Raw genomic sequence first — 23,534 nt, forward strand, 5'->3', positions numbered from 1 at the left:
GTTGCTTCAGCTGTGAGGACTATGTTTTGTTCTGTCGGAAAATAAGAACTTCTGGTCCAAAAATAGCAGGTCAAATTCCCTGCTGGCACGACTCTATTAATTTCAGGGAAGTAGCACTGGAAGAGAACTTGGCCAAGAAGGCCTAAATGACAATATAAATTAGATGTGAGATATCAGTAAAGCTTCCTACCTTTTCCCCTTTTTTTTTCCCTATCACTCTCCAGGGATCAGATCCTCAGCAGGTATAAATTACTATAGCTGCACTAATTTCCAACTGAGCCATGACAATTTGCACAGATTGAGGATTTAACTCTAGGTAGCAATATTCTTTTCCAGGAGCGGATAGAGGGATGCTCTGCAGTGTTGTCAGAAGAGTTGCATTTAGGTAATGTCAGATACAGAGAACCGTAGGACAGATAGTGCCACAATGCTATCAGTTAATAATATCCTCTAAATAATTTGAAAATTAATCTCCTTTCAGGGAAATGAAATGGTCTTTTTGATTTCCCATAAATGGCCTTCCTAGGTAAGATCACGAGTCTGCCTAGTCCAGTATCCTGTTTCAAACTCTAATGAAAAGTGAAGATGTGGTGAAGAATTGGAGCAACAGAGTAAACATGTATCAATCCTTCCCCAGAATGCTTCTACAGGCTCCAATAACTTGAGGTCCCGGGCAAGGTCAGACCAGAGAAGGTGCGTTGAGGCCAACAGAATCATTGCAGTTGTAAGTGAAAAACTTGTCATGTTCATGACTGATATATAATTCATTCTCTAAAATTCAGTCACTACAGAACCAGATTGTACTGTATCTTTTCAACAGAGTTGCTTATTTTTATGACTTAATGTTTTTTTCCAGATATAATTTTATAACACAAAATAGCATTTGGCACGAGTGTGTTATTGAACGTGGTTGATGCAAGTAACTGACGTTACTGATATACTTGAATCAAAGTCAAAATTCAAGTTGATACAAAGCAAAACTGATTATGAAGTACTTTCTGTTTCAGTGTGGTTACTAACAAACACTCTTTAGACAACAGATATAAAACAGTTAACATGCAATGTATCTCAATATGTTTAATTTGAAAATCACTTAACATTTTTGAGGGAAAAAAAAAAAAGAGAAAAAAAAACACAACAAATATCCAGTATGCTTGAAAGTGGGGAACTCAAGTAATTAATACACATAGGAGTCTTAATATTTCCTCTGATGATTCTGTCATCCGGTCTGTATCATGTGGCCTGGCTAAGGCATACTTTTACAAAGCTTTCAGGTTTGCAAATCCATCATGGCCTTTGTAGGTTCTACTTTTGGGGGTTTACCAGACAACAGTGATCCATGAGCAACTGGATGACTAATATCTTTCCAGATTAGTGAAAGTTATGACCATAAAAACTGATAAACTGAGTAACACAGGTAATGCGATATATAAAAAAATAGGTGGAAAACTTTGGGCAAAAAGAACTAAATGAACTAGTGGGGTACTTGGTGGTTTGAGGGGGAGGAATTCTTTGTGTTTTGGGTTTTTTTAGTTTTACATGGCAAGCTCATTTGCAACATCATGGTAAATTTATGAAGGTTAGAGTGAAAAAGTTCTCCATAAGAAAAACAAAGTCAGTACAAAACCTGAAGACTCCTGTTGTTTACAGCTAAGGAGTGCATTACTACGGAGGGCAGTGATATAGTGAGAAGTGTGAGAACTTGTTGTCTGAATCAATTCAGTCAATTTTAACCATTTAACATTGTGCCATTTTTTCTTTTCCATTGAAAAATACGAGAATACATATTCATTAGATACAGGTTACTTTATTCACTTTCCATCCAACATCCTAGCAGATGTATTTAGACAATACAAAACTCAATGGAACTAGAGAGAAAAATAATATACAGACCCTCATATGCTGATAATAAATGAGAGACTAGAAAAGTTTGTTGGCTGTGTTAATATTGCTTTAAGAGTTAACATCAGCAGTGCTGTTCAAGCTTTTGAAAGGCTGCAGTCAGAAAAAAAAAACGTTCCTTCCATCAAGGAATGCACATCTTGCTTCAAAATTTAATAAAAGAGTTTTAAGTGAAAGTAAAGAAGGAAAATATTATATCTGATGCTGCATGACATTCAGTGAAGGTGCTCACGTTTGCTTTAAAATATTTTAGCGAGATAGTATTCTGTGTTTTCTGATACACTTTCAAGAAAGTACTTTAGAATTAAGATCTTGCTGTGCTGTTTCAGCTATTTGAGTTTCCATGCAATTTTAGGCCAAATGCCTGGGATTCATTATATAGGTAGTATTATATCTATATTGCCTTACCCCCTTGCTCAGAAATAAATTCCCTCTTGGTAAGTACAATTTGTCTTTGAGCTATTATTACCATCAGTTCCTTTCCTATTGAAATAGAAGTTCACTGCTGACTGGAAGGACCTTACATTTAGAAGGTCTTCAGCAGCATGGGCAAAGAAAGTAGCTTTCGCTGGAAGGCTGTTAAAAGGAGCAGAGAAATGAACATGATGTTTGTTATACTATTAAGTATTATTTGTGTGTCTAGCACTGTACATCATAGTACAGAAATACTGCATTTAAACATGCAAAATATAATTAAAATGGTTTTAATTAAAGAATGTAATTATTCTTGCTCATGTTCAAACGGGAAAATAAATAAAATGAACCATTGTAGAGGCCTCATTGATTTGCACAGTGACAGAAGTCATTAACTGAGCTATGGTTAAATGGTACTCATCTGCTTCCAGGGGAAATGGGCCTGTGCTGTAGGCCTGTGATATATTTCAAAGTATTTTGCTTTTCATGCATGATATGTATGAAATGTGCATTCTGTTGACTGGTAGCACAATCAGCAGGATGTATTTAGATAGCTAAATGGCAAATTTAAATGTGACTTTCTTTTTTAGTGCTCTGGATTTTTTTTCCCCCTGCATGTGCAATATAGCCCTGCTGAAGGTTTTAAATAGCTCACGCAGCTTACCCATAATGTATCGCTCCCCGCATCTATATAAGTGCCATCATGTCCATTAAGTGTAAGTTGAACGTGTTGCTCTGTTTTGATGTATTGTCTCAGGAATGTCTTCAGACTTCACAGCAAGGTAATTGTCTACCGATTACTGCTGGAACACATAGAGGAAGGAAATTCAAGGGACTAGGAATTTTCCTTGTCTGAGAGAACAGAGCATATTTTATGTTTAAATGGCAAAGTCAGTTAAAACGTTTAACCTTGCATAAAGTTTTGTTTAGGGGAAGCTCTAACTCTATAATTTTAGTCAGTAATTAGGAAAAATCTGTTAGAAGATATTACTTTGCAGTTTTATAGTGCTCATTACTGAAGGATTTCAAAGCACTTTACAACTACTGAGCTGGTTCCTCATCTAGCAGGAACTGCTTTCATGCATAGATTTCGTGAAACAACTTTAATGGAGTTATAAGAATGATATAACATATTTAAGAAGAGACCCTGATGTCAGTGTGCTTGGTATCATTACGTCCATTTTACAGAAGAGCAGAACGAAGGAGAAAAAGATTAGGAAGCAATATTAATCTCACCTATTTCTAGGGATGGGATTCAGTTTAAGATTAAAACATCTAACTTTAATGATAGTCCAGCATGGATCTTAGTTATACATGCATAAGAGGGTTTATAATGCCCTGGGATATCAAACATCCACAAGGAGCTGACACAGGAGTGACAAGAGAGTTATCTGTTTCGTATTTAATCATGATTAATTGCAAAGGTACTAGACACCTATGTTTGTGATGCGATTTTCACCACAGAGACTGCGCTGAATTATCCTCTGGGTGACACTGACTATGTGTTTAATGCAGTTGCCCAAACCCAATGTCTGGTGCCCGTTAGGTTGCCCTAGGCGCTTCCATCCGGCATGCAGCTGCCACTCTGCAAAGTCTGAATTTCCCTTGGGTGGTCTCTGTCATTTCTGACAGCTCTGTGCAAATTTCCTGGACACCCTAAGGCAATTCAATAGGTTGTTTCGCATTTTGGAGTCGACGCCTAACTTACATGCAGACGTCTACACGTAGTATCTGGAGCTTAATCCCACCCTAGATGTTTACATTTGAGACACCAAAGCTGAGGTCACTTTGATGTTAATGGAGAGGAATAATCACTTTTGAGATACGAATCGTTTGTCCAGCTTGTGCATCTACCACACGATGAGAAGAATCATAAGTGTTGAAAGTTAAGTCATATAACTTCTCTTCCACTTGACTAAAATAGCATCGCAATTCTCCGTGAAAGCTAAACATCACCTCTGTGTGACCTGGAATTTGAATTGAACAAATGTCTACTACAAAGCATGCAGTAACAGCAAAGGAGGACAACAAAACCGAAGAGAACCTATAAGGGTCCTACCAAAAGCAGATGAAAGGAAACTGAACACAATATGTGTGGCTGCAGCATGGCCAAGGAAATGGCAACAGGCCTTAGAATAATACAGCGACTGTCAATACAGCTAAATAATTGTATATACATCTTTAGAAGTTGCTACCTGCATTTCAAACCTAAAGAGGGGCTTGCCTGTCTGAAAGTTCATTTTATTTTTTTTCCAAGTGTGACCTAGTAAAATATATTAGTTTTCCCTGTAAGCTTTGTCTCACTGAATAGTTCTCCAATCAGTACAAGGCCTTATACCTAAGAAAATAGACCTTAAAACATTAGACAATGTTCGGTCAGAAATGATGTCACCGTCACACCTAGCCTCTCTGAAAGTTTAAACCCTATCTGCTTTTATGTGTTAACCAGGTGAACTCCTGAAAAAGACAGATGAGTAAAACAATTAAATTCTATTTATTACCTGGTTCACGTCTGTTGAAGTGCAGTACAAAGGTGGCTCAGTCTTGAAAGGAAAAGTGTTATCTGAGTGATAAGCAAAATTATACTGATGATGGGTAGAGGGGTAAACTTTTTGTTGTGACTGCAGGGTTAGGTATGATGCTTGGGGTGCTTGTAAGCTCCAAAATGAGTGTGACTGAATTCTTCATGATACTTGCCTAGGTCTGTCTTGTCATGATGTGGATATGATTACATGCTTTATTGATTACTACCTCCTTGCTTATAAAATAAAAAGCTGGAATATAAATAGCATATAAAGATAGGAAAAAACCATATGTTTTGTACCACACTACAGAAACAGACAACCTGTACTTAATTATAATTTAGATCTCAAACTTCCCAGATTTTGGAGGAGGTGAAAGGTTAGAAGTATTATTAGGAGAGAGCCTAAGTTTTGAAATTAATACCAGTCTCAATCAGGAAATAGGGAACACTTTCCTCAAATCAGACCTTTTCATTTGCATCAAAGTAACAGTAATTACATTCTTTTCCATGTTATTCAAAACACTGTGTTGTTCTCACAACACAGTACACCTTAAAAGACTCATTGTAGAGTTAATGTGAGGTTTGACTCTAAGGCTGGTCAAACCACAGAACATTTCTTTAAGAAAATTAAAAAGCATTATTATTGACATCCTGGCAGACAAATATCTCTAAAGTCTTGCAGCTGATCTACTACTATGGAATTTGTTTGTACTTAATTTATGTTCTCTCCTCTCTCTTCAGAAATGAAACACATGTTTTCAGATATTTAACCATGCTTTACCTCTCAGCTCAGAAATTACTTAACACTGAATACTATCCAATAAGGTTGTGGTACCAGACTTACTATTAAGTAATGGAAAGATGGTGATACATTCAGACCTGACTTTTCATTTGGAGGATAAAAATTTAAAGATTATCTCAGCATCCTCAGTATTTTCTTCTTATATTTTATAGGTAAGTAGAAATTACTTTGAATATACAAATAAACAAAGTCTTGGGGCTAGCTCGGAAGGAAAAAGTGAACAGGCTTGGATCACATTAAAAAAGATTAAAATTATATTGAAGATACACAGGAAGGTAAAATTTACCTATTACTATTACTATTACTTAAACTTATTACTGCAGGTTGCTTAGGATAGGTATTAAGGGCGAAGGCAGAGGTTGGAAGCCCAAAATGAATATATGCAAATTCCCAGATAAACCTATTTTTTAGACACATTCTCATGTCTGTGTTCTGGTGGATGTTGTTTCCGATTCATTTCTTAAATCTTTTCCCTACAACAGGAAGCCAGTCTGGGAATTATCTTTTCTAGTTTTAAGCATCTGTATTACAGACACTTACATGTGGGAGAGTCACATGCTGAGGGTCACCGACTTACTGTAGTCATCTACACGAATTGCTTTCTTTGGTTTTAAAAGGAGTATAGAGCGATTAGCATACATAGAGATGTGCAAATTTCATCACATGAATCTCACCCTAAATAATGACAAGGACAGTCACCACAGTACATATATAATACCTCATTTATGAAAAGCATCAAATCATTGAAATGAAAAGCTCTAGGTGTTCCTGTTTGGAAAATAGGCCTATGTATGGCTTAACCGTATGTTTAAAGTGGTGTATGCTGTGCAGTTGCGTCAAACTGAAAAAAAAACTGTTGACTTGTGGATTTATTTGCCCATGTTGTTGTTTTTATTGTTTATATGACAACCAGAAAAAATTCGGTAGAAACCTGTAACAACCAAAGGTAAGTCAACCCTGGTGGAAGAGGCAGCAATCAGGGGACAGTATCTGCCAGGTGGTAAGAACTCATTTAAACCCATAAAATTTTAAAACACACAGGGTGAGTGCTTCAGTACCCAGCATCTACTGTGTGATCAACACAGACAGTCTAGTAAGGAAGAGTATAATAATTCAAGGCTATTATAAGCCAATCACAATCCAGAATTATTTTCTCACTATTGCTACTTTATATCTTGGGTTCCGACTTGCTTAACACCAGCCTAATTTAGGTTCAACTAATTTATCTTTTCCAGTCATTAGTAGCCCAGCAATGATGCAGAGTAGATTTACAAAGAAGTTTGCTCTTTTCCTTGTTCTTTAGGAAGGATTGAAAGCAGTACAAAGATGAAGCAATTCACAGGGAAGAAAGAAAACGGTGCATTTTCTTTGTCTTACGAACACTTACAAAATTATATCACATAAAACTAAGATCAAGGGAGAAAAAAGACTTTCAGAGGGAGAGTAAGAAAATTGCTAATCCCCGCCCTATTCCTAGAGAGAAAAAAAAAAAATCAAATAAGAAAGCAGATCATTTCTGGCCACAAGGAAATTCCCTCAAGCTTTGGAATTTATGATTTATTTACCACGGAAATTCTCAAGAATGACAATTGCTTTCACTGCCTCATGAAAGTTCAAGGCTTTCTAGTTATCAGGATGAAATATGAGTTTGGTTTCAGACTTTACAGACTCTTTGTCCCGTGACCATTTAGGGCTACCAGGACCACAAGCATTATTGTATTCAAAAAGTGGGAAAATAGGTAGATGGCATGTCTACAAAGATTCCAGAGTTGCCAGGCACGTAACATAGCCTTCTGGCAAAGACGTGAAAAGAGGTACTCTGAAAATCTAGGCTATGGACAGTCTTGATTCCTGGATCTGAGTTTATAGAGACTATTTAAAACCCAAACACTTCAGTATCTCATCAGGAAAGTATTCAACCTTTCAGTGGAACTCAGACTATAAGTCAGTTAAGGTATTGTCAAGCTCAAGACATTTAGTAGAAACATTTAAAGCTAATGAAATTGGTGGGTTTTCATCAAAATTCACTTTGTAAGAAAAAATCTGATCTTCTTAATAATTGGAAGTTTTACAATAATCCGATGTTTTTAATTATGCAAGAGTCAAATACAGTTATGAAATTATGGGTTTCTTAAAAAATAATGGAAAATTTAGTTACAGTGCATAACCAGTATTCACAATAGCAGAAAAAAATTCATACCTTAGAGGCTCATTTCCCATAACTTTGTGTAAGATTCAGACACATGATCAGAGTTGTTAACAAATAGCAGAAATTATTTTTGTGTTTGCTCTTAGATAACAGCTTATGCAGGATTATAAATATAGTTCAATTTACTACAAATCTATAGGCATTTGGACATTGGAGAAAAGATCAAAATACTCCCACCTACTGTCCGTTATCAAAATATTTCCATCTCTGCACTGGCATAGCCACGTTTCTGATTGGGTCTTTGAATCCAAAGTTTTTTGCTTAATCCCATCATTTTATCTAGTAGCACTCAATAAGTTTATCCGGTAAATGATAACTTATGAACAACCATAAATTTATCATGCACCTGAAACTTAACTCTCCCAAATGCATAGGCCACTATTGAAAACATTACCTTTATTTCCCTATGACTCTGAATGTGGGTATTGACCACTTGTTTCTCTATCTAAAAACAAGTCTGAGAAAGAAAGAACCTAGAAGAATATGATACTAAAATAAAAAGTTAATTTAAAAAAATGTAATTCTATATATAATATAGAATTTATAAATATAATACATAAATAAGAAAGGAAATACACATTAATATAAAAATATAATTCTCTATGAACATCAGATGAAATTCTCAAGTACATGAGGAATTACTAGTCTTCTTAATGAGTCTGGTACCATATTTTATAAGAATCTTACAACCTCGTAGTGATACCTTTTATATTGTCTGTTCTGCTACTCTTAGAATAGTAGAAATGGATAATTATTAAGCAAAAACCTTTTATTTTCTTACAGATATTCCCATTAAATGGAACTTTGCAGACTGCCTTTTCATAAAATGTCGGATATATTTACCAGCATCTGGATGATACAAGCCTCTATTTCTTCCTATATAAATTTACTGATGCCTGTTAAAAGACCATTATGAAGCAGTCAGATACAGTCATGATGAACTAGGATAAATAACTAGCTTGCTTGCTATAAATACCTCTTCTTGACATCACTTTAATACTCGCTCCCATATGCTACAGGTGGAATAATGTATTTTCTAACAAAAAAGCATAAAATTAATCTCTCTTATTAATGTAATGCTGTAAAATTTAATGCCAACATATGAAAATGCTAAGAACAAGGAAGTTCTTCCAATAGCATTACTCCATAGTCAACGGAAAAGGTTCTTCATCTAAGCACAACATGATCTTTTTTCATGACAGATACTGCCACATGCAGAGAAAAAGAACAACTCGTGAAAGATAAATAGCCTTCTTATTATCAAATATAAATGTAAGTTCAATTTATTTTATTTAAAACCCAACACCTTTAAAAGTCTTTTCCTCCAAATTTGAGTGCTAGATTAATCTCTGGAACACATACATCTTCTAATTTTCAAAGACTGAGTGGCAGTTTCTTTTCCTCTGGTAGGCAGTCTCCTGTTAGCTTTCAGACCTTTGGAATGGAAGAACTGATGAAGTTAGTGATGGAAATCATCCCTGAAAGTCCTTACACTATGAAATTTAGGAGTCAATCCCCACTAATATCTTGCCCTAGGACATGACAGCAGAGCTGCTTTTAGTTCTGAACCATGCCAGAAGATCTGCAGTTTCTCAACATTTATAGAAGACAAATGCTGAAAGACCCTCCAGCAGCCTTTGTGGCACTGGTGTTACCCAGGCCCCTGCAATCTGTTTCTTGAGCAGGGCTCAGTCAGTGCTTCCATAAGCAGAAGGCTTCAGAAACCGTCACTCAACACAGCATTTCTGTTATAGTTAGCTGCTAATTTAACTCTGCAAATAATAAATCAGCTAAAGAGGTGTAAATGAAGGCAGATTAACCTTTGAAACTGCTACTAGGAGCTGCTGATTACCTTATTCGAGTCAATGAATCTTCACTATGCTCTGCATTGTACTCACAAAGCTTTTAATACCAATATATTGAATACGCACGTATTGTTACATGCCTGCACCATCACAAACTTTTTTTGGTATTTTCTTCAAATTTTGAAAAGATTGGGATTTTTGAAATTGTTTTTTTTTTTTTTTTTTAATTTGAATTTATTGGAGGAGAGAGCTTGAAGATAACACATTTTCTTATTTTCTTTTCTTTAAAGTATAAATACCAGTTTGGTAATTGTATGGACAACATAATGTGCAACAACATTATAATGTACATGTATTTTTTTTCTGCTTGTGTGAGGTCTGCAAAACATCAGTATTTATGTTGTTCCCTTCCTGGTGACATCTATGTCAAATGACTTCCTTTAGCTTAACAGGAATGAAACTGAAGTGCTGATTATTAGTCCTCATACTAAATTGCTACTGACTGACTTTCGTTTTCAATCAGCCTTTTCTCTTAAAGAGCTGCTGATGAAGCCTGACTGAGGACTTTGACAGCTATTCTATTTAAATCCAATTCTATTTATACACCATATGATTACATTTATGGATACACGTGACAAAACCTGGTTTCTTATGATTAGTAAATCTTGTATGAGAACAAGACTTTGCTATTTCTATATTTTCCTTTCAGTGAAATGTCAGATACAAACCAACCTTCTCTCTCTCTGAAACGATCATTATTTCAAATGCTTTGGTAAGAGAGAATGGAACATGGATTGTGGGCCCCATAGTGGTAACTACCAGTGTAGATGTGGGTAGAAAAAAAGTGATTTAGACATAGAGGACAAAAAAAAAAAAAGAGGGCAAAATATATAGTGTTTGAGATCTAGCAATTATTTTGTAGCACAAACGTGCTTAGTAATATGAAAGAAAGCAAGATAGTAGGGTCTGTTAATTTTTTCTTAACTTATTTTAGGAACTGTAATTTGTGTTTCTAGTTCACATGGGATTTGGTCCACAAGATTTGTATGGTGGAACTGAAGGCCGTTATATAAGGTTTTAAACTGTAACTCAGAATTAAATTCTTAGCCCTTAGTTTGGCAACAATGTTCCCTGAACAGCACATGGAGGAAGTTAGAGGCTGAAAAAATGATTCTCAACAAGCAGCTCAACTAAACCAGCTGATTCGAAATCTTTAAGGATCAGCTATTTCTTCCCATATACCGAATTTGAGAGTCTCTGTGAGATTGTCACTCACAATCCCAAACATCTTTCAGCTTAAAATCAATTGACTTTTAAGTACAATTAGCTCCTTTACTTCACTTTACAATAATGAAGAAGGAACAATCATGGCATGGAGATGACAACACTTTCCATGGACCTCAGAAATCTGGTTCATCTGCACAATGTGCCTTCAGAAATAAAAATCTAGACATTAACCATGCTAGGGCAATATCCTAAATCAGTGTTAAGGGTCACCTGATCATGCTTATTCTGTACTGAATCCATTAAAAAAGGATTTAAACTGGAAGATAAACTTTATAAAAGTCAAGAACAGACTTAAAATAAACTGTATTAGGTGATTGAGGTAAAAGCTGTGGATGTCATCTACCTAGACTTTAATAAAGCCTTTGATACCATTTCCCACAGCATTCTCCTATGTGTGTGTCCAGGTGGCCAAGGAGACCAACACCATCCTGGCCTGTATCAGAAACAGTGTGGCCAGCAGGAGTAGGGAGGTGATCGTGCCCCTGTACTGGGCACTGCTGAGGCCGCACCTCAAATCCCGTGTGCAGTTTCGGGCCCCTCACTGCAAGAAAGACATTGAGGGGCTGGAGTGTGTCCAGAGAAGGGCAACAAAGCTGGTGAAGGGTCTGGAGAACAGGTCTAATGAGAAGCGGCTGAGGGAACTGGGGTTGTTCGGTCTGGAGAAGAGGAGGCTGAGGGGAGACCTTATCTCTCTCTCCAGCTACCTGAGAGAAGGCTGTGGTGAGGTGGTGGCCGGTTTCTTCTCCCAAGTAACAAGCGATAGGACAAGAGGTAACAGCCTCAAGTTGTGCCAGGGGAGGTTTAGGTTGGACAGTAGGAAAAATTTATTTACCAAAAAGGTTGTCAAGCAATGGAAGAGGCTGCCCAGGGAAGTGGTTGTCTCACCATCCCTGGAGAGATTTAAAAGATGTGTAGATGTGGTGCTTGGTGATGTGGTTTAGTGGTGGACTTGGCAGCGTTATGTTAACAGTGGGACTTGGTGATCTTAAGGGTCTTTTCCAATCTACATGATTCTTTGAGTCTATGATTCTCTGATCCATAATTTACAGCAGAGGATACACTAAGGAGGTTTCTTCTCTGGGTGTAGGCCTGAGTTCATAAAATTATACAGCTTATTTTCTATTAAGTAATTTATAAAACGGAAAGTTTCTTTAGCTGCTTTCTGTGTTCCTTCCTGATTCGTGGGATTTCACAGGATTTTTTGTTTGTTTGTTTGTTTCCCAGCAAAAGACTTTTATCCATGAGTAGCAGCAATAATAAATACCACAGGTGTAACATATGGACAACTGAGACCCTTATGACTCAAACACTCATCTAAGGAAAAGACGGACAGGTGATGCCTACATACAGTGGTTCATAATATCTGGTAAGTTATGTAAATCACACTGCAAAAAAAATATTACTCAAAATTATGAAGAAACAGATAGAAATTAATAAGATGCATAAACATCTCTCTGGGGGTACAATTTCATGTACTAAACAGTCACAAAGCCAAAAGAAAAACAATCCTCAAAAGCCAATAACACGATTCAGCATGCAGATTTTGAAGCTAGAAGTATTCAGCTCATATGGTTTCTTCTCACAGGTAATTTATGATAGAACAAGAGGGAGTGGTCTCAAGCTTCATCAGGGTAAGTATAGGCTTAGCATTAGGAAAAAAAAATTTACTGAAAGGATTGTCAGGCATGGGAATAGGCTGCCCAAGGAGGTGGTTGAGTCACCATCCCTTAATATGTTTAAAGGTCGTTTAGATGTGGTGTTTCGAGATATGGTTTAGGGGTGTACTTGATGGAGTAGGGCTGATGGTTGATCTCAATGATCTCAAAGGTCTTTTCCAACCTGAATGATTCTATGATTCTATGACTCAGATGAGGAATAAACTACAATACTGTAAAACTAATGACAATTAACCAGGAAAATAACTTAATCTGAAAGATGATGTTTTGTCTGTCACTTTGGAGTCTTGAGATCAAATTTAGATATCTTTTTAAGGGATATGCCCATCAAGAACCTCTAGACTAAAATTTACTAAGCAGATGGTCAAACTACTGTCTTACTTTCTTATGTGTATGGGCTGTATCTCAACCTTTCCGAAGTCAGTGGAAGAATTTTGTTTAACACATTGGGGCCAATGTTAGTTCTGTAAATTATGAAGACTCCTGTGCCTGCATAGACTTCTATTGAATAGAGACTATTAATTACAACGTAATTAGATAAAGACAAGAGAGGAGGGATCATGGGTGCAAGGCAATAGAAATTACCATGATTAGAAAAAATGAAACCACAAACCAGTAAGTGCTTCACACTAGGATTCTTAGTGTTAAATTTTTTGAGAGCATTACATAAAACAAAATTCTAACAAGAGAAACTGGAAATAAATTACATTCATACTTTCAAAAAACGGTACAGAAAGCTCCTTTTCATATGTTATGTTGTGGAAAAAGCCTGCATAATGATTGAGGGGAAAATGGATTGATTTAGTGATACAAAATAGAATGTGATATTCATTTGACCACTCTTCAATTCTACATCAGAAAGTTTCAAAGATAACTGGTACAATATTAAATAGTATTTAAATTTATAAAGAGTGTTTTAATAGGTTTCCATTTTGGAAAGCAATATATAAAATTAGATTTTTCTTGTTGTGCTTCTTGGCTTTTTGAAGGTCAGTAGTATTTGTTAAGAAAACAGAACTGTCTACAGAAGTGCATGGTCATGGGAACATTAATAAGATTTAAAATTTGCTTGGACTGAGTCCTTTGCAAATAAACTTTGGCATTTAACACATGAAAGACTTGATACATTTAAAAATGGAAGGATAGATGACTGGTGAATCTTAAAACATATCCAGTTACAATAACAACTTAATGTATTTCTTTCTGGGAGAAATCAACAGTTTTATAAGATCATAGAGAGGAGAACACAAGGAGACAGTCCTGAAATATATCATGAAAAGTTTTTGCATGGCCAAACAGCTTCAAAATTTTTTGAACGATTTGAAGTTAATTTTACTGTCCATTCCACATTTTACCAGGATACTATTCATCTAACAAACACCAAAGTTCTGGATATTGGACTACATATAACAAAATAAAAATTAAGTCATGGGCTGCTACAATCTGGCACATAATCTACTGCAAAAGTTCCATCAAAATACACATTTTGTGAAAATGTATGGGAAATTAATAATTTCATGCACATGGTTCTCATGAATTTTGTTAACCATGAAAAACTAAACCAAAACATATATACAATGAATATTTTAAAACAGAATGAAAAGCTTTCTTAAAAAAACACTTAATTTTCCATAGACTTTTGTAGATGAATAAAATAATTTGCCCTTGTTTTGCTATATTATCGGAGCAGCAGAAAAACAATTAAAAGTATTTTTAGCTTTTTTTTTCTATTGTGTATTAGAAAATTACAAGGAACCTTAAAAAACAAAGTTTTTTTTTAAATTATTTTTATACTTAAAAGAAGTGGGGGAGAAAGTGTCACTTAACTTTTATAACTTCCTACGTCCACACATATTTTTTCCTTCATATTCTGTTATTCAAACCTCTGTAAGAGATTACAGGAAACAAGCCTCAATGAAGCCACTGTCTACACTGAGAAAAAGTTTCACATGCAACTTTTCTTACTATGACTGTTGGCTAGAATCTGCAAGATTAAAATATAGTGTGGAAAATGGTATGGATACACACAGTGGTGTGGCAACCTGGGAAGTGACAAAATACGCCCATGTTCCTATTCCTGTGCCAAATGTTCTGTAAGAATGTCCTAGCTTCTGTTTATCAAAATACCCAGACTAGTAAAGCCTCAGTGTATTTTGCTGGTTTTAGTGAGCTAAGGGGATTGGGTATCTCCAGGTGTAGAGATTACCAGTGACTGTCAGTCATGGTTGCCCTGGGTGCCTCAGTTCTTCCACAGACGTTAATCTGGGTTATTTGCAAGCCCCCAGCACTACCACAGTCTTTCCACAGCCAACACTGAGCAGCACAGCTGAGGAAGTTACACTTGAAATATCGCATCAGACATGGCTCAGCAGCCTCAAGTGAGTCACTTCAGTCTTAACGGGAGAGGGTGGCTAAAGCAGTCAGATGGTGATGGTGTTCCTCTGTCTTTTAGACTTTTTGCTGCTTCTTATAGCCATTTTGCCTCTTACACAGAGGCTGGCCAGCAAGCCAGATGGTCATAATATCTGATAAATGTTTTGAATGAATGGAGTGGATACTGCTGTGCCTTGACAACTGAGCAACTGATGTCAAAAGTAATCTGTGTATGCAGAAAAACTAGGAGAGAGAGAAGTGTAATTGCAGGACAGAGAGAAACAGAGGTGGTGGTTTCTAGAAGAATGACAATGAGAATGATTAGGAGATGGAATAAAGCCCTCCTCCATGAATAGAGATTGGAAGAATAGTATTATTTCCTAGAGAAATTAAACAAGCAAGAGGGGACATAATAAAGTGTTAAAAAATAAATGTTGTGTGGCAGGAGGGATGGGGACTACTATTCCCCCCTGGCATAAAGGAGGCCTTCAATCAAACAAGAAGGGACAATTGCTGATTATTTCCAGACAATGAATAATTAGGCTGTGCAATACACAGCTGCATGATACAAAGGGAGACTGGACAGTTATTAGACTAACAACACTACTGACTTAATGATCCGAGTTTTGGTTAGGGACATAAAACCCCATAATTTAAGCGAGTGTCTGTTAGTTATTAATAGCAAGACTTTTGAAAGTAAGAAGGCTCTTTTATCTTTTTTCAGTACATATTTTTTGTAGCTATTTCTCTGCAGCTACTATTGAAGACAATAGAAGATGAGATGAACCATGGATTTTACACCTTATGACTTGAACTATACCCCATGAAATGCTACAGCTTATTTCACCACAGTATGTGATAGACTTCTAATTTTGGGTACTGTTCACTGCAAATACATTGCCCTGGGAACAAGATACAGAATGATCTAGTTCTGGTAGAATTATGCAGAACCTCATAATTTCCTATTAAGTCTCACACTCAAACTCTTAGCAACCCATCCAGCATCAGAGACAAGGATACTTTCAGAAGCAGTGCTTTCTGTCATAAATTTTTTAACTAACAGGGAGTGCATGTGCTAGAGATATGGAAACCAAGACTTAAAAATTTCCAGTCCTCTTCTTTCTGCTTGATGGGCTGACACTTCTTCATCACTCATCTGCCTGATGGTACCTCTGTCCTGATCTGACCTCCAGTCCACTGCAGACAGCTTTGGATTTGCCTTCTGGTGTTCAGAAAAAATCAACTTCTGTACTGCATGTACACCTCAGATATGCTGTACAGAGAGCTAATGTGGGCAAGCTGAGCACAGCCTTAATAAACTCCACTATTTTTCCTGTTTCTGATATTTCCACGGTCCAGCAGTCCCAGTAACTGCATTTTGCATATCAATTCACTTCATGGTGTGGCTTTTCCCAAATACTTCTGTTTCTGAAACTCTTCTTGTTCAGCAGAAATTTATGAGTCAGAAAGCATCCAGCAGGTGCAGAGCAGAAGATTTGCCTTTTTTAAGGATAAACATTGCCATTCATGACCTGTGCACTTGTTAGACAACTGCCATGCTGCCACTGCTTGGCCAAAAGCAATAAACCAGTCTAGAACCCTGAGGATTAGTAGGACCTTTAGATAGTGAAGCACTTACTAAATTGGCATGACTGAATACCATGCTGGCATTAACTGTAGGAGTCCAGTGAGCATCACTCCTGTAGAGTTAATCAGCTGGCAAGCTTTCACAGTGCTCTTGTCCTTGAGTAACCTGAAATGCTGGGTTTTGGTCCTGTTCCTCAAAGAAGCCTTGTCATGGGGAAAGATTTTAACCTCTTTTTCATAAGTGCAGAGAGAATTAGCTCTCTACTTTAGTATGTAGGGTGGATTTGGTGAGGAGACCACTATCACCTTAAGGGACATAGCAAAGAGGCTGAAGCAGAGTTTATTAGGATTTTATTACAGGTCATATTTTTAATCCTTCCTGGTCCAAGGAAAGCTCACTGAGATGTCATGGAAAGCACAAGCATGTTAACATCCATTACCTCCTCCACGTAACACCTTCAGTCAGCACTGCACAATGTTTATGTTAATCACTCAGGTAGGTTGCCCACGGAGGTTGTGGAGTTTCCCTCATTGGAGATATTCAAAAGCCGTCTGGACACAGTCTTGGGCAACCAGCTTTAGGTGATCTTGCCTGTGGGAGGGGGTACTGGATGGTTTGGACAAGATTACCTCCAGAGGTCCCTTCCAACCTCAACAATCCTGTGATTTTATAAAAGCAACGTCAGGGCAGTTACTTATAATAGTTTATTTATAATCAACATTTCTTGTGGAAAAATACAGTACTTTAGGGGCAAACTGGGAGGGAGGAAGGAGGAGAAAGGAAGCCATGTGCTTCATCCAAACCTTATAAGATTTTACAAAGAACTATAAACGAGGCCTTGAATTCAATGGGAACTTCTGGCTGTTACTGCAATACAAGTAGTAAGAACCATTAGACACACAATCTCAAGTTATGTTCCAGGTTTAGTACTTTTTGGCTATAAACATGGCCCTGATAATATTTCCTTCACTGTTTTTTAAAGTGTTTATAATCAGCTGCCAAAGCAGTTTTAGCCACTGACTGGAAATCTCCCAGCAAGGTCCCTGTAAATAAACAGTTCAATAAATAATGGGATCTTCTCTCCATGGAAAGATTTGCTGTTATGAGAAGCAACGCCTGTAGCAAAAAACTAGAAAAATTATATTTATTTATTAAATGGAAAGAAGAAACAAAAATGTATTTAAGACATTATGTTTGCTTAAACCTTACTGATTTTTTATTCATGATCCCTCCTTCTACACAAAATTACAGCTTTCCTTGGAGATATATATTATAAAGATGTTAATTTTGTAATGATTATTATTTTTATCATGTTTATGACATTAAACAGTGTTCAGAGCACAAACATGTCTCTGTATCCAGGGTTTGAAATGCTTATTGCAAGTATGCATAAGTACTCCTCTAGGCTATCTTAAAGCACATCTGCCTCAGAAAGATCAATACCACAAAGGAAAATAATAGTGATTCTTTTCTTTCATAGCATGTCTAGGTAGGTCAGCAAAGATGGGATTGGAAAGATTGTGGTGAAAAGCATTTCCCATGTCCCAAAGAAAAATGTGCTGCAGTATAAACATTGAAGAGTTCGAAAAGCCTGCGGTTTTTTTCCCAGCTTGTTGAAGTAAGTTACGATACAAATTAATTAATAGTGAGGAAAAAGTAGCACACTTATAATCTGTAAGAAGCTCTCAGTAGACCTACACACAGTAGAAACACCTTAATAATGCAAAGGCCTCTTCACGTGTCTGAAAAGCATTCAACGCGACTGACACAATGAAATGTGTTGTAAAAGCACAATTATCTGTGAACATATCAAGTCCGATCAAGCTCTTTTCATCCTTGGTTCTGAATAGAAGGAATTGTTTGTCTATACACATTTTTGTGCTGTTCATTCTTTCCCAGAAATACATCCTTTTCACAAAAGCACATGTCAAAACACACATATCCACAAGTGTATGCACACATCAATAAAAGAGCTGTGCTACAGAGACCCTGTGTGGCAGGGAATTTGGGGCCATGGAGCAGCAGGACACGAATTGGGTATTTCAGTCAAAATCTAAGCATTAGGTCAAGGTAGATTTTTTTTATCAGAGCTGAAGAGACAAAATGAGGGACCTTGGAACCAGAGATTTTGTTTTACTGCAGAAGGGGAAAGAGGAAATTTCCTTGGCCAAAGTGGAGGAGGCTGGATTTTACTGTACAGGACCTAATTAACCATCACCACCTCTTCTAGCCTTTATCCAGCCTCACAGCAAGATCTGGCAGCAGCTAAGACAAGACTTATCAATCTTCCACTCACCCGTAGCCCCTACTAACCCTACCTTCACCTGAAGAAATGAAGAGCTAGTAAATCTCCCCTTCCACCCCCCTCTCACCAGCAGAACTCTACATTGCAGCCCACGAGCCACATTTCTCTCTAATCTTCAGCCCGTGAGCTATCCTGAGGGGTGCTGAAGCAGCAAATGCAGGCAGCCCAGCAGCACGCAACAAGGTCAGAAAGGGCACAAACAGCAAATGAAGACATATTCAGCATAACCACACTTGCCCAAAAGGTGTTATGGATTGTAGAAGGTGATGGAAAGGTAAAGAGATAGACATATAGCCTATTGGTTTTTTCTCCCTACAGTGTCATCTGCCATCCCACCAAGTCTGCTTCTTGCTCCTCAATGGGAAACCTGGTGATCATTTCTCTCTGCATTGAAGGCAAAGATAACACGGGTTCTAGCCGGTGACATTTGGAAACTGTGATGAACTGTTCGTGCAGTTGCTGAAGATACTGGTCCTTACTCTTCCAGTTGGGATGGAAAAATCCTCCTGCAATCTCACAGAGGTTTTGCAGGGCACTGCCGGCATCCTCCTCTCAGAGGGTATTTGTGACAGCAGTGACCAACCACCCACTTGCAGAAAGCTTATCAACTACGTATTTCCACACAGCATGCAAAAGAACAAAGGCAAACTGTGCATGCGTTCCTGTGCTGACCAGGTACGGCGGCATTACCCATCAGCACAGGGACAGGCACCCTTTCTCACATCACAAACAGGTACCCAAAAACCATAGAAGGTTCTGTCCTGACATGCAAACAAGCAGTCTCCTCAGGCTGGAAATCAGAGCAATTGGGCACTGCATGTTCTTCTGCAAAACCTCCCTAAATATCTGCAAGACTGGTTAAGTGTTTCACCAAGGCCGGCAGAACAAACTACAAGGCTTGTACTGAAATGAAGTCACAGCTGCACTGGATTGTACTGCAGATCATGACAAGCAGTGGTCATACACTTCAGGAACGGACACAAAGTAAAGGCTAGATGGCTTTGTATAAGAAGGAGGTGGATGTTGGCAATCAAAGGGACAGTATTTGGATGACGGCTAAGGAAACCTCAACCATTATGACCGCAGCCAAGTCCCCCTCTCAAACTAACTAATCATTAACTAATAGGTGTCACAAACCACAGCTTGGGAATCTGTGAAATTCATGTTCTTTAGCTTAAGTATGGGCTCCTAAACATTTGGTCAGCTATTGCAAAGTTGTGGTGACAGCTTATAGCAGAAAGCCTCAACTCTGCCTCTCTGCACCTCTCAGTTCTGCACTGAGGACACCACATTTCCACTAGCCTGAGTACAGCTCCTACATCCATAAACTTCCTCTGACTTGGACAGGGCAGTGCTGTTGAGGAGATGCAAGAAAATGAGCCATAAAGAAGTCTAGAAACTTTGGTAACAGGTTTCCTTCAAACCATATTCTGCAGACATAGGAGTTACCCCTTCCTGCTGGACATGCCTGTGTCCAATGACCAAACCAGGAGCCTGGAGGGAGAGGGGAGCTGGGTGATAGTGCCATGGTATTGATCATGAATCAGGACAAACAGGACAGCTAGGATCTGGAACAGAAATAAGCCATGACATTAGCCAAGAGCAGAAACGTCACTTGATTCCACCTTCTAAAGGGGACAACATAGAAAGAAAAAAACAAACTCACTCCTGCCATCATCTCCATAAGGCAGATGAAAGGGCAGCATGGCACTTCTGAGGGTGGTCTCATAAAAGATCTCCTGTTCTGAGAGAAGATATTCAGGGACACAATTTTATTTTGGACAACTTCAGGCTACATGTTTATTTGGGATACTTTGCTCATAGACCAGACTAGAGCTAATCTAAGGTAAAACACCTGAAATGTCTGAAGAACATACATTAAACTTTTGGCATCACCTACTTCAATCTGCTTGATCTTCCTGTGCTAATGAAAGCAAAACCTGGCCATCAGTCTAAGACCCTGGACATCACTCTGTAAATTTGTTAGCTCTCAGGCTTCGCTTTTGAAGGAACCAATTAGTTTCCTCTTAGGAAACAGAAGTGTTTCAGGTGGTCCTCTTCAATCCAAAGCATACAGTACGTACATTTGCCTTTTGCCAAGTCTGGCACTTCTGGCAAGTTGTGGCAGAGGACTTAACATTTTTGGAGTGCACTTTGAGCTGAAAAACTATAAAAATATGCCCTTTGTAAGGGCATTTACTAGGACCTGGAGGATATCCAGGTCGAGTGCTCTATGGTGCGAGCACACATTTTGTGCTCCACAAGGAGCTAGTCCTGAGCAGTGTGGGCAGAGTGGCAGTTCTGCACCACGGCCTGAATGGCTCAGTTGCAGACACCTTTAGCACTGCCCGTGTTTTCTGTCTAAGTGCTTGTTGTCTGCATCTTTCTACTTAAATAATTACAGCAACAACAAACAAAGCCTGCAAAGAAAAAAATCTAAATAACTGAGTTTCAGGAAATAGCTCCAGCGATCTGTTTCTCAGGTAGTAATAATTTCCCTTATTTTCCAGTCTGGGAAGGAGGGACAATTTTCACATTAGCTAGCACAACTAACATTTCAGCAACTCTACACACTAAGCTTCAACGAATTTTAACACAGTTCCTATTATAAAAGTTAAACATTATCAAGGAAGGTCCTCCACAAAAGACTTGTATGTTGTGAATGTATATTTTATGTAAGGTACACATTACATATTTTTATCCATGTATACTGCCCACGCAGAACTTAACTCATCAATACAATTTGTTTGTTGAATTTACTCATGTTTAACAAACTATGTGCAAGAAATCAAAACAGGCACAGTAAAATCATTACTCTGGCAGGGAACTCTTTTCTAGTAATTTCCCAGGAGCCCATGCTTTTCATCTGCATTAGTGGTCACTCAATGGGCAAGTGAAAAAGCAGGGAAACCTCTTGAGAAAAAGTGTAATTCGAGTGCCAACATCTCTCCTGATAAGTACATGGCAATTTTACACAGAAACTGGGCACAGTAATGAATGTCCAATAAAACAAAATTGCTGTATAAAGTGCACAAGCAGGCATTTGAAGAGGCTCTGAGTGAATGGATGCTAGCCAAGAGCAAGTAACAGGGGAAACAAAACACCCAATGATACTTAAGTGAAGTGTTTGCATGGGGCTGGACTGTCAAGTCTGTGCTCTTTTGTGCACTGAAAGATCTGCCATTTTGTTGAACTTGCCGCAGCTGCATGACCTGATGGCAAGAGAAGGTGCTCTGCATGCCCAGTGTTGATTCCCTCAGCTTCAGCTGATTACTTCGCCAATCAGTCAGACGCAATTTACAATCAGTTTTAAGATTGCTCATCATTTCCTACTACTGGCATACTGACTCTTTGACAGAACAACAAATTATAGCCCATACCAATCAACAGCAGAAACTGGTTTCAAGCCTTCTCCCTTTGTTAAACAGGGGTTTATAGCTCCCTCTCTCTTCCTGAAGAAGTTGGCCACCCTTTGTCAGTGGAAATGGACACAATGGAAGCTCATACACTGACAGCATGAACTATTGTATGCATATACACTTACCACAGTATCTACATTTAAGATAACAGACTTGAATGGAACCTTCCTAAAAAAATTCCATTAATTCCCAATACAATTAATCGAAAAATAGCAAACTGCTTTAGGCAGCAGCTTGACAGGCAATAGTAGGGTATTGTCTTGGATTCTACTGGCTGGAAGCCATGTTCTAGCAGTCTTGGATGGAGGAGTATTTCAGTTTTCTTTGATCTCATGATCTTATATACCGTAGTATCCAGTAATGGTCATGGTGGATGCTGTTAAGTGCATGATCTGCTGCTTTCAGAAAATCTATCCTAAGACTTCACAGAGGAGAAGCCTAATGGTTATATCCTTATTACTTTTAGCAAAATTGCTAGTATGGTCCTATACCAAAGATTAAAATATTAACAACTTGAGTACAACTTATTGCATTAAGCACTGTCATTCTTTACAATAGCACACTCTCAGCTGTAAATGCCCCATGAAACAACAGTAACCTGAAGAGGCTACCCTGGAACCAAAGAGCTGGCAAACTCATACTAGAAGTGAACAATTGTGAGAAGGTGTTTCTATATTTGACCGAGACTGGGTCTTTAGGACTTGAAATTGTTTTATACCTCCAAGGTGAAAAATTTGTGGTACTATTTTCTACTGCATTCCATCTGTAGTACATTCACTGTGTGAGAAGTTTGCATCCTTTAAGAGGGGATTTTCATCTGAACTGTTGGGTGGAACACTCAAAAGACTCTGATATTTTATTCACTTTTTATCCCTCTTTTTCCTGATTCCCCATTTGCCCTTCTAAAGAATCATTTTCCATGCACTAATGATTTAGATTACCTTAACTGATATTTCATTCTTTTGAAGGGAATTGAGACTCTGATAGATAAGGCAGAAGGTTCAAATAACTTACTCAATTTTACCTCAGCCCTCTGATCTGTTTTCAGAATTGCTTGGCAATGCAGGAAGTGCCTTGTACAACAAGCCCCAGGAGTTAAGTTGTAGACTCTCCTAAATCAGTCAGACTTGAGCCAAAAACTTATTCAGGGGCATTAAAACTATTCAATGCACTGCTAAGCATTTGGGACATCTGCTTTATTTGCTGCAGGTGCTTTAAGCTGGAGGTATG

At 37.9% G+C, this 23,534-nt stretch overlaps 1 protein-coding gene across 1 annotated transcript in view; it reads left to right on the forward strand.

Annotated features, from left to right (window-relative positions):
- LOC147416170 (uncharacterized) overlaps positions 1-12,720 on the forward strand; it is a 94,418-nt gene extending 81,698 nt beyond the window's left edge. Inside the window, 5 exon segments of the mRNA XM_086481633.1 lie at positions 11,348-11,387; positions 11,390-11,464; positions 11,467-11,502; positions 11,505-11,748; positions 12,585-12,720. Of these exon segments, the coding sequence (XP_086337759.1) occupies positions 11,348-11,387; positions 11,390-11,464; positions 11,467-11,502; positions 11,505-11,748; positions 12,585-12,720 (531 nt within the window).
- Positions 12,721-23,534: the final 10,814 nt, after the last annotated feature.

Source organism: Leptosomus discolor, chromosome 1 (genome assembly GCF_034619465.1).
Source record: "Leptosomus discolor isolate bLepDis1 chromosome 1, bLepDis1.hap2, whole genome shotgun sequence".
NCBI lineage: Eukaryota > Metazoa > Chordata > Aves > Leptosomiformes > Leptosomidae > Leptosomus > Leptosomus discolor.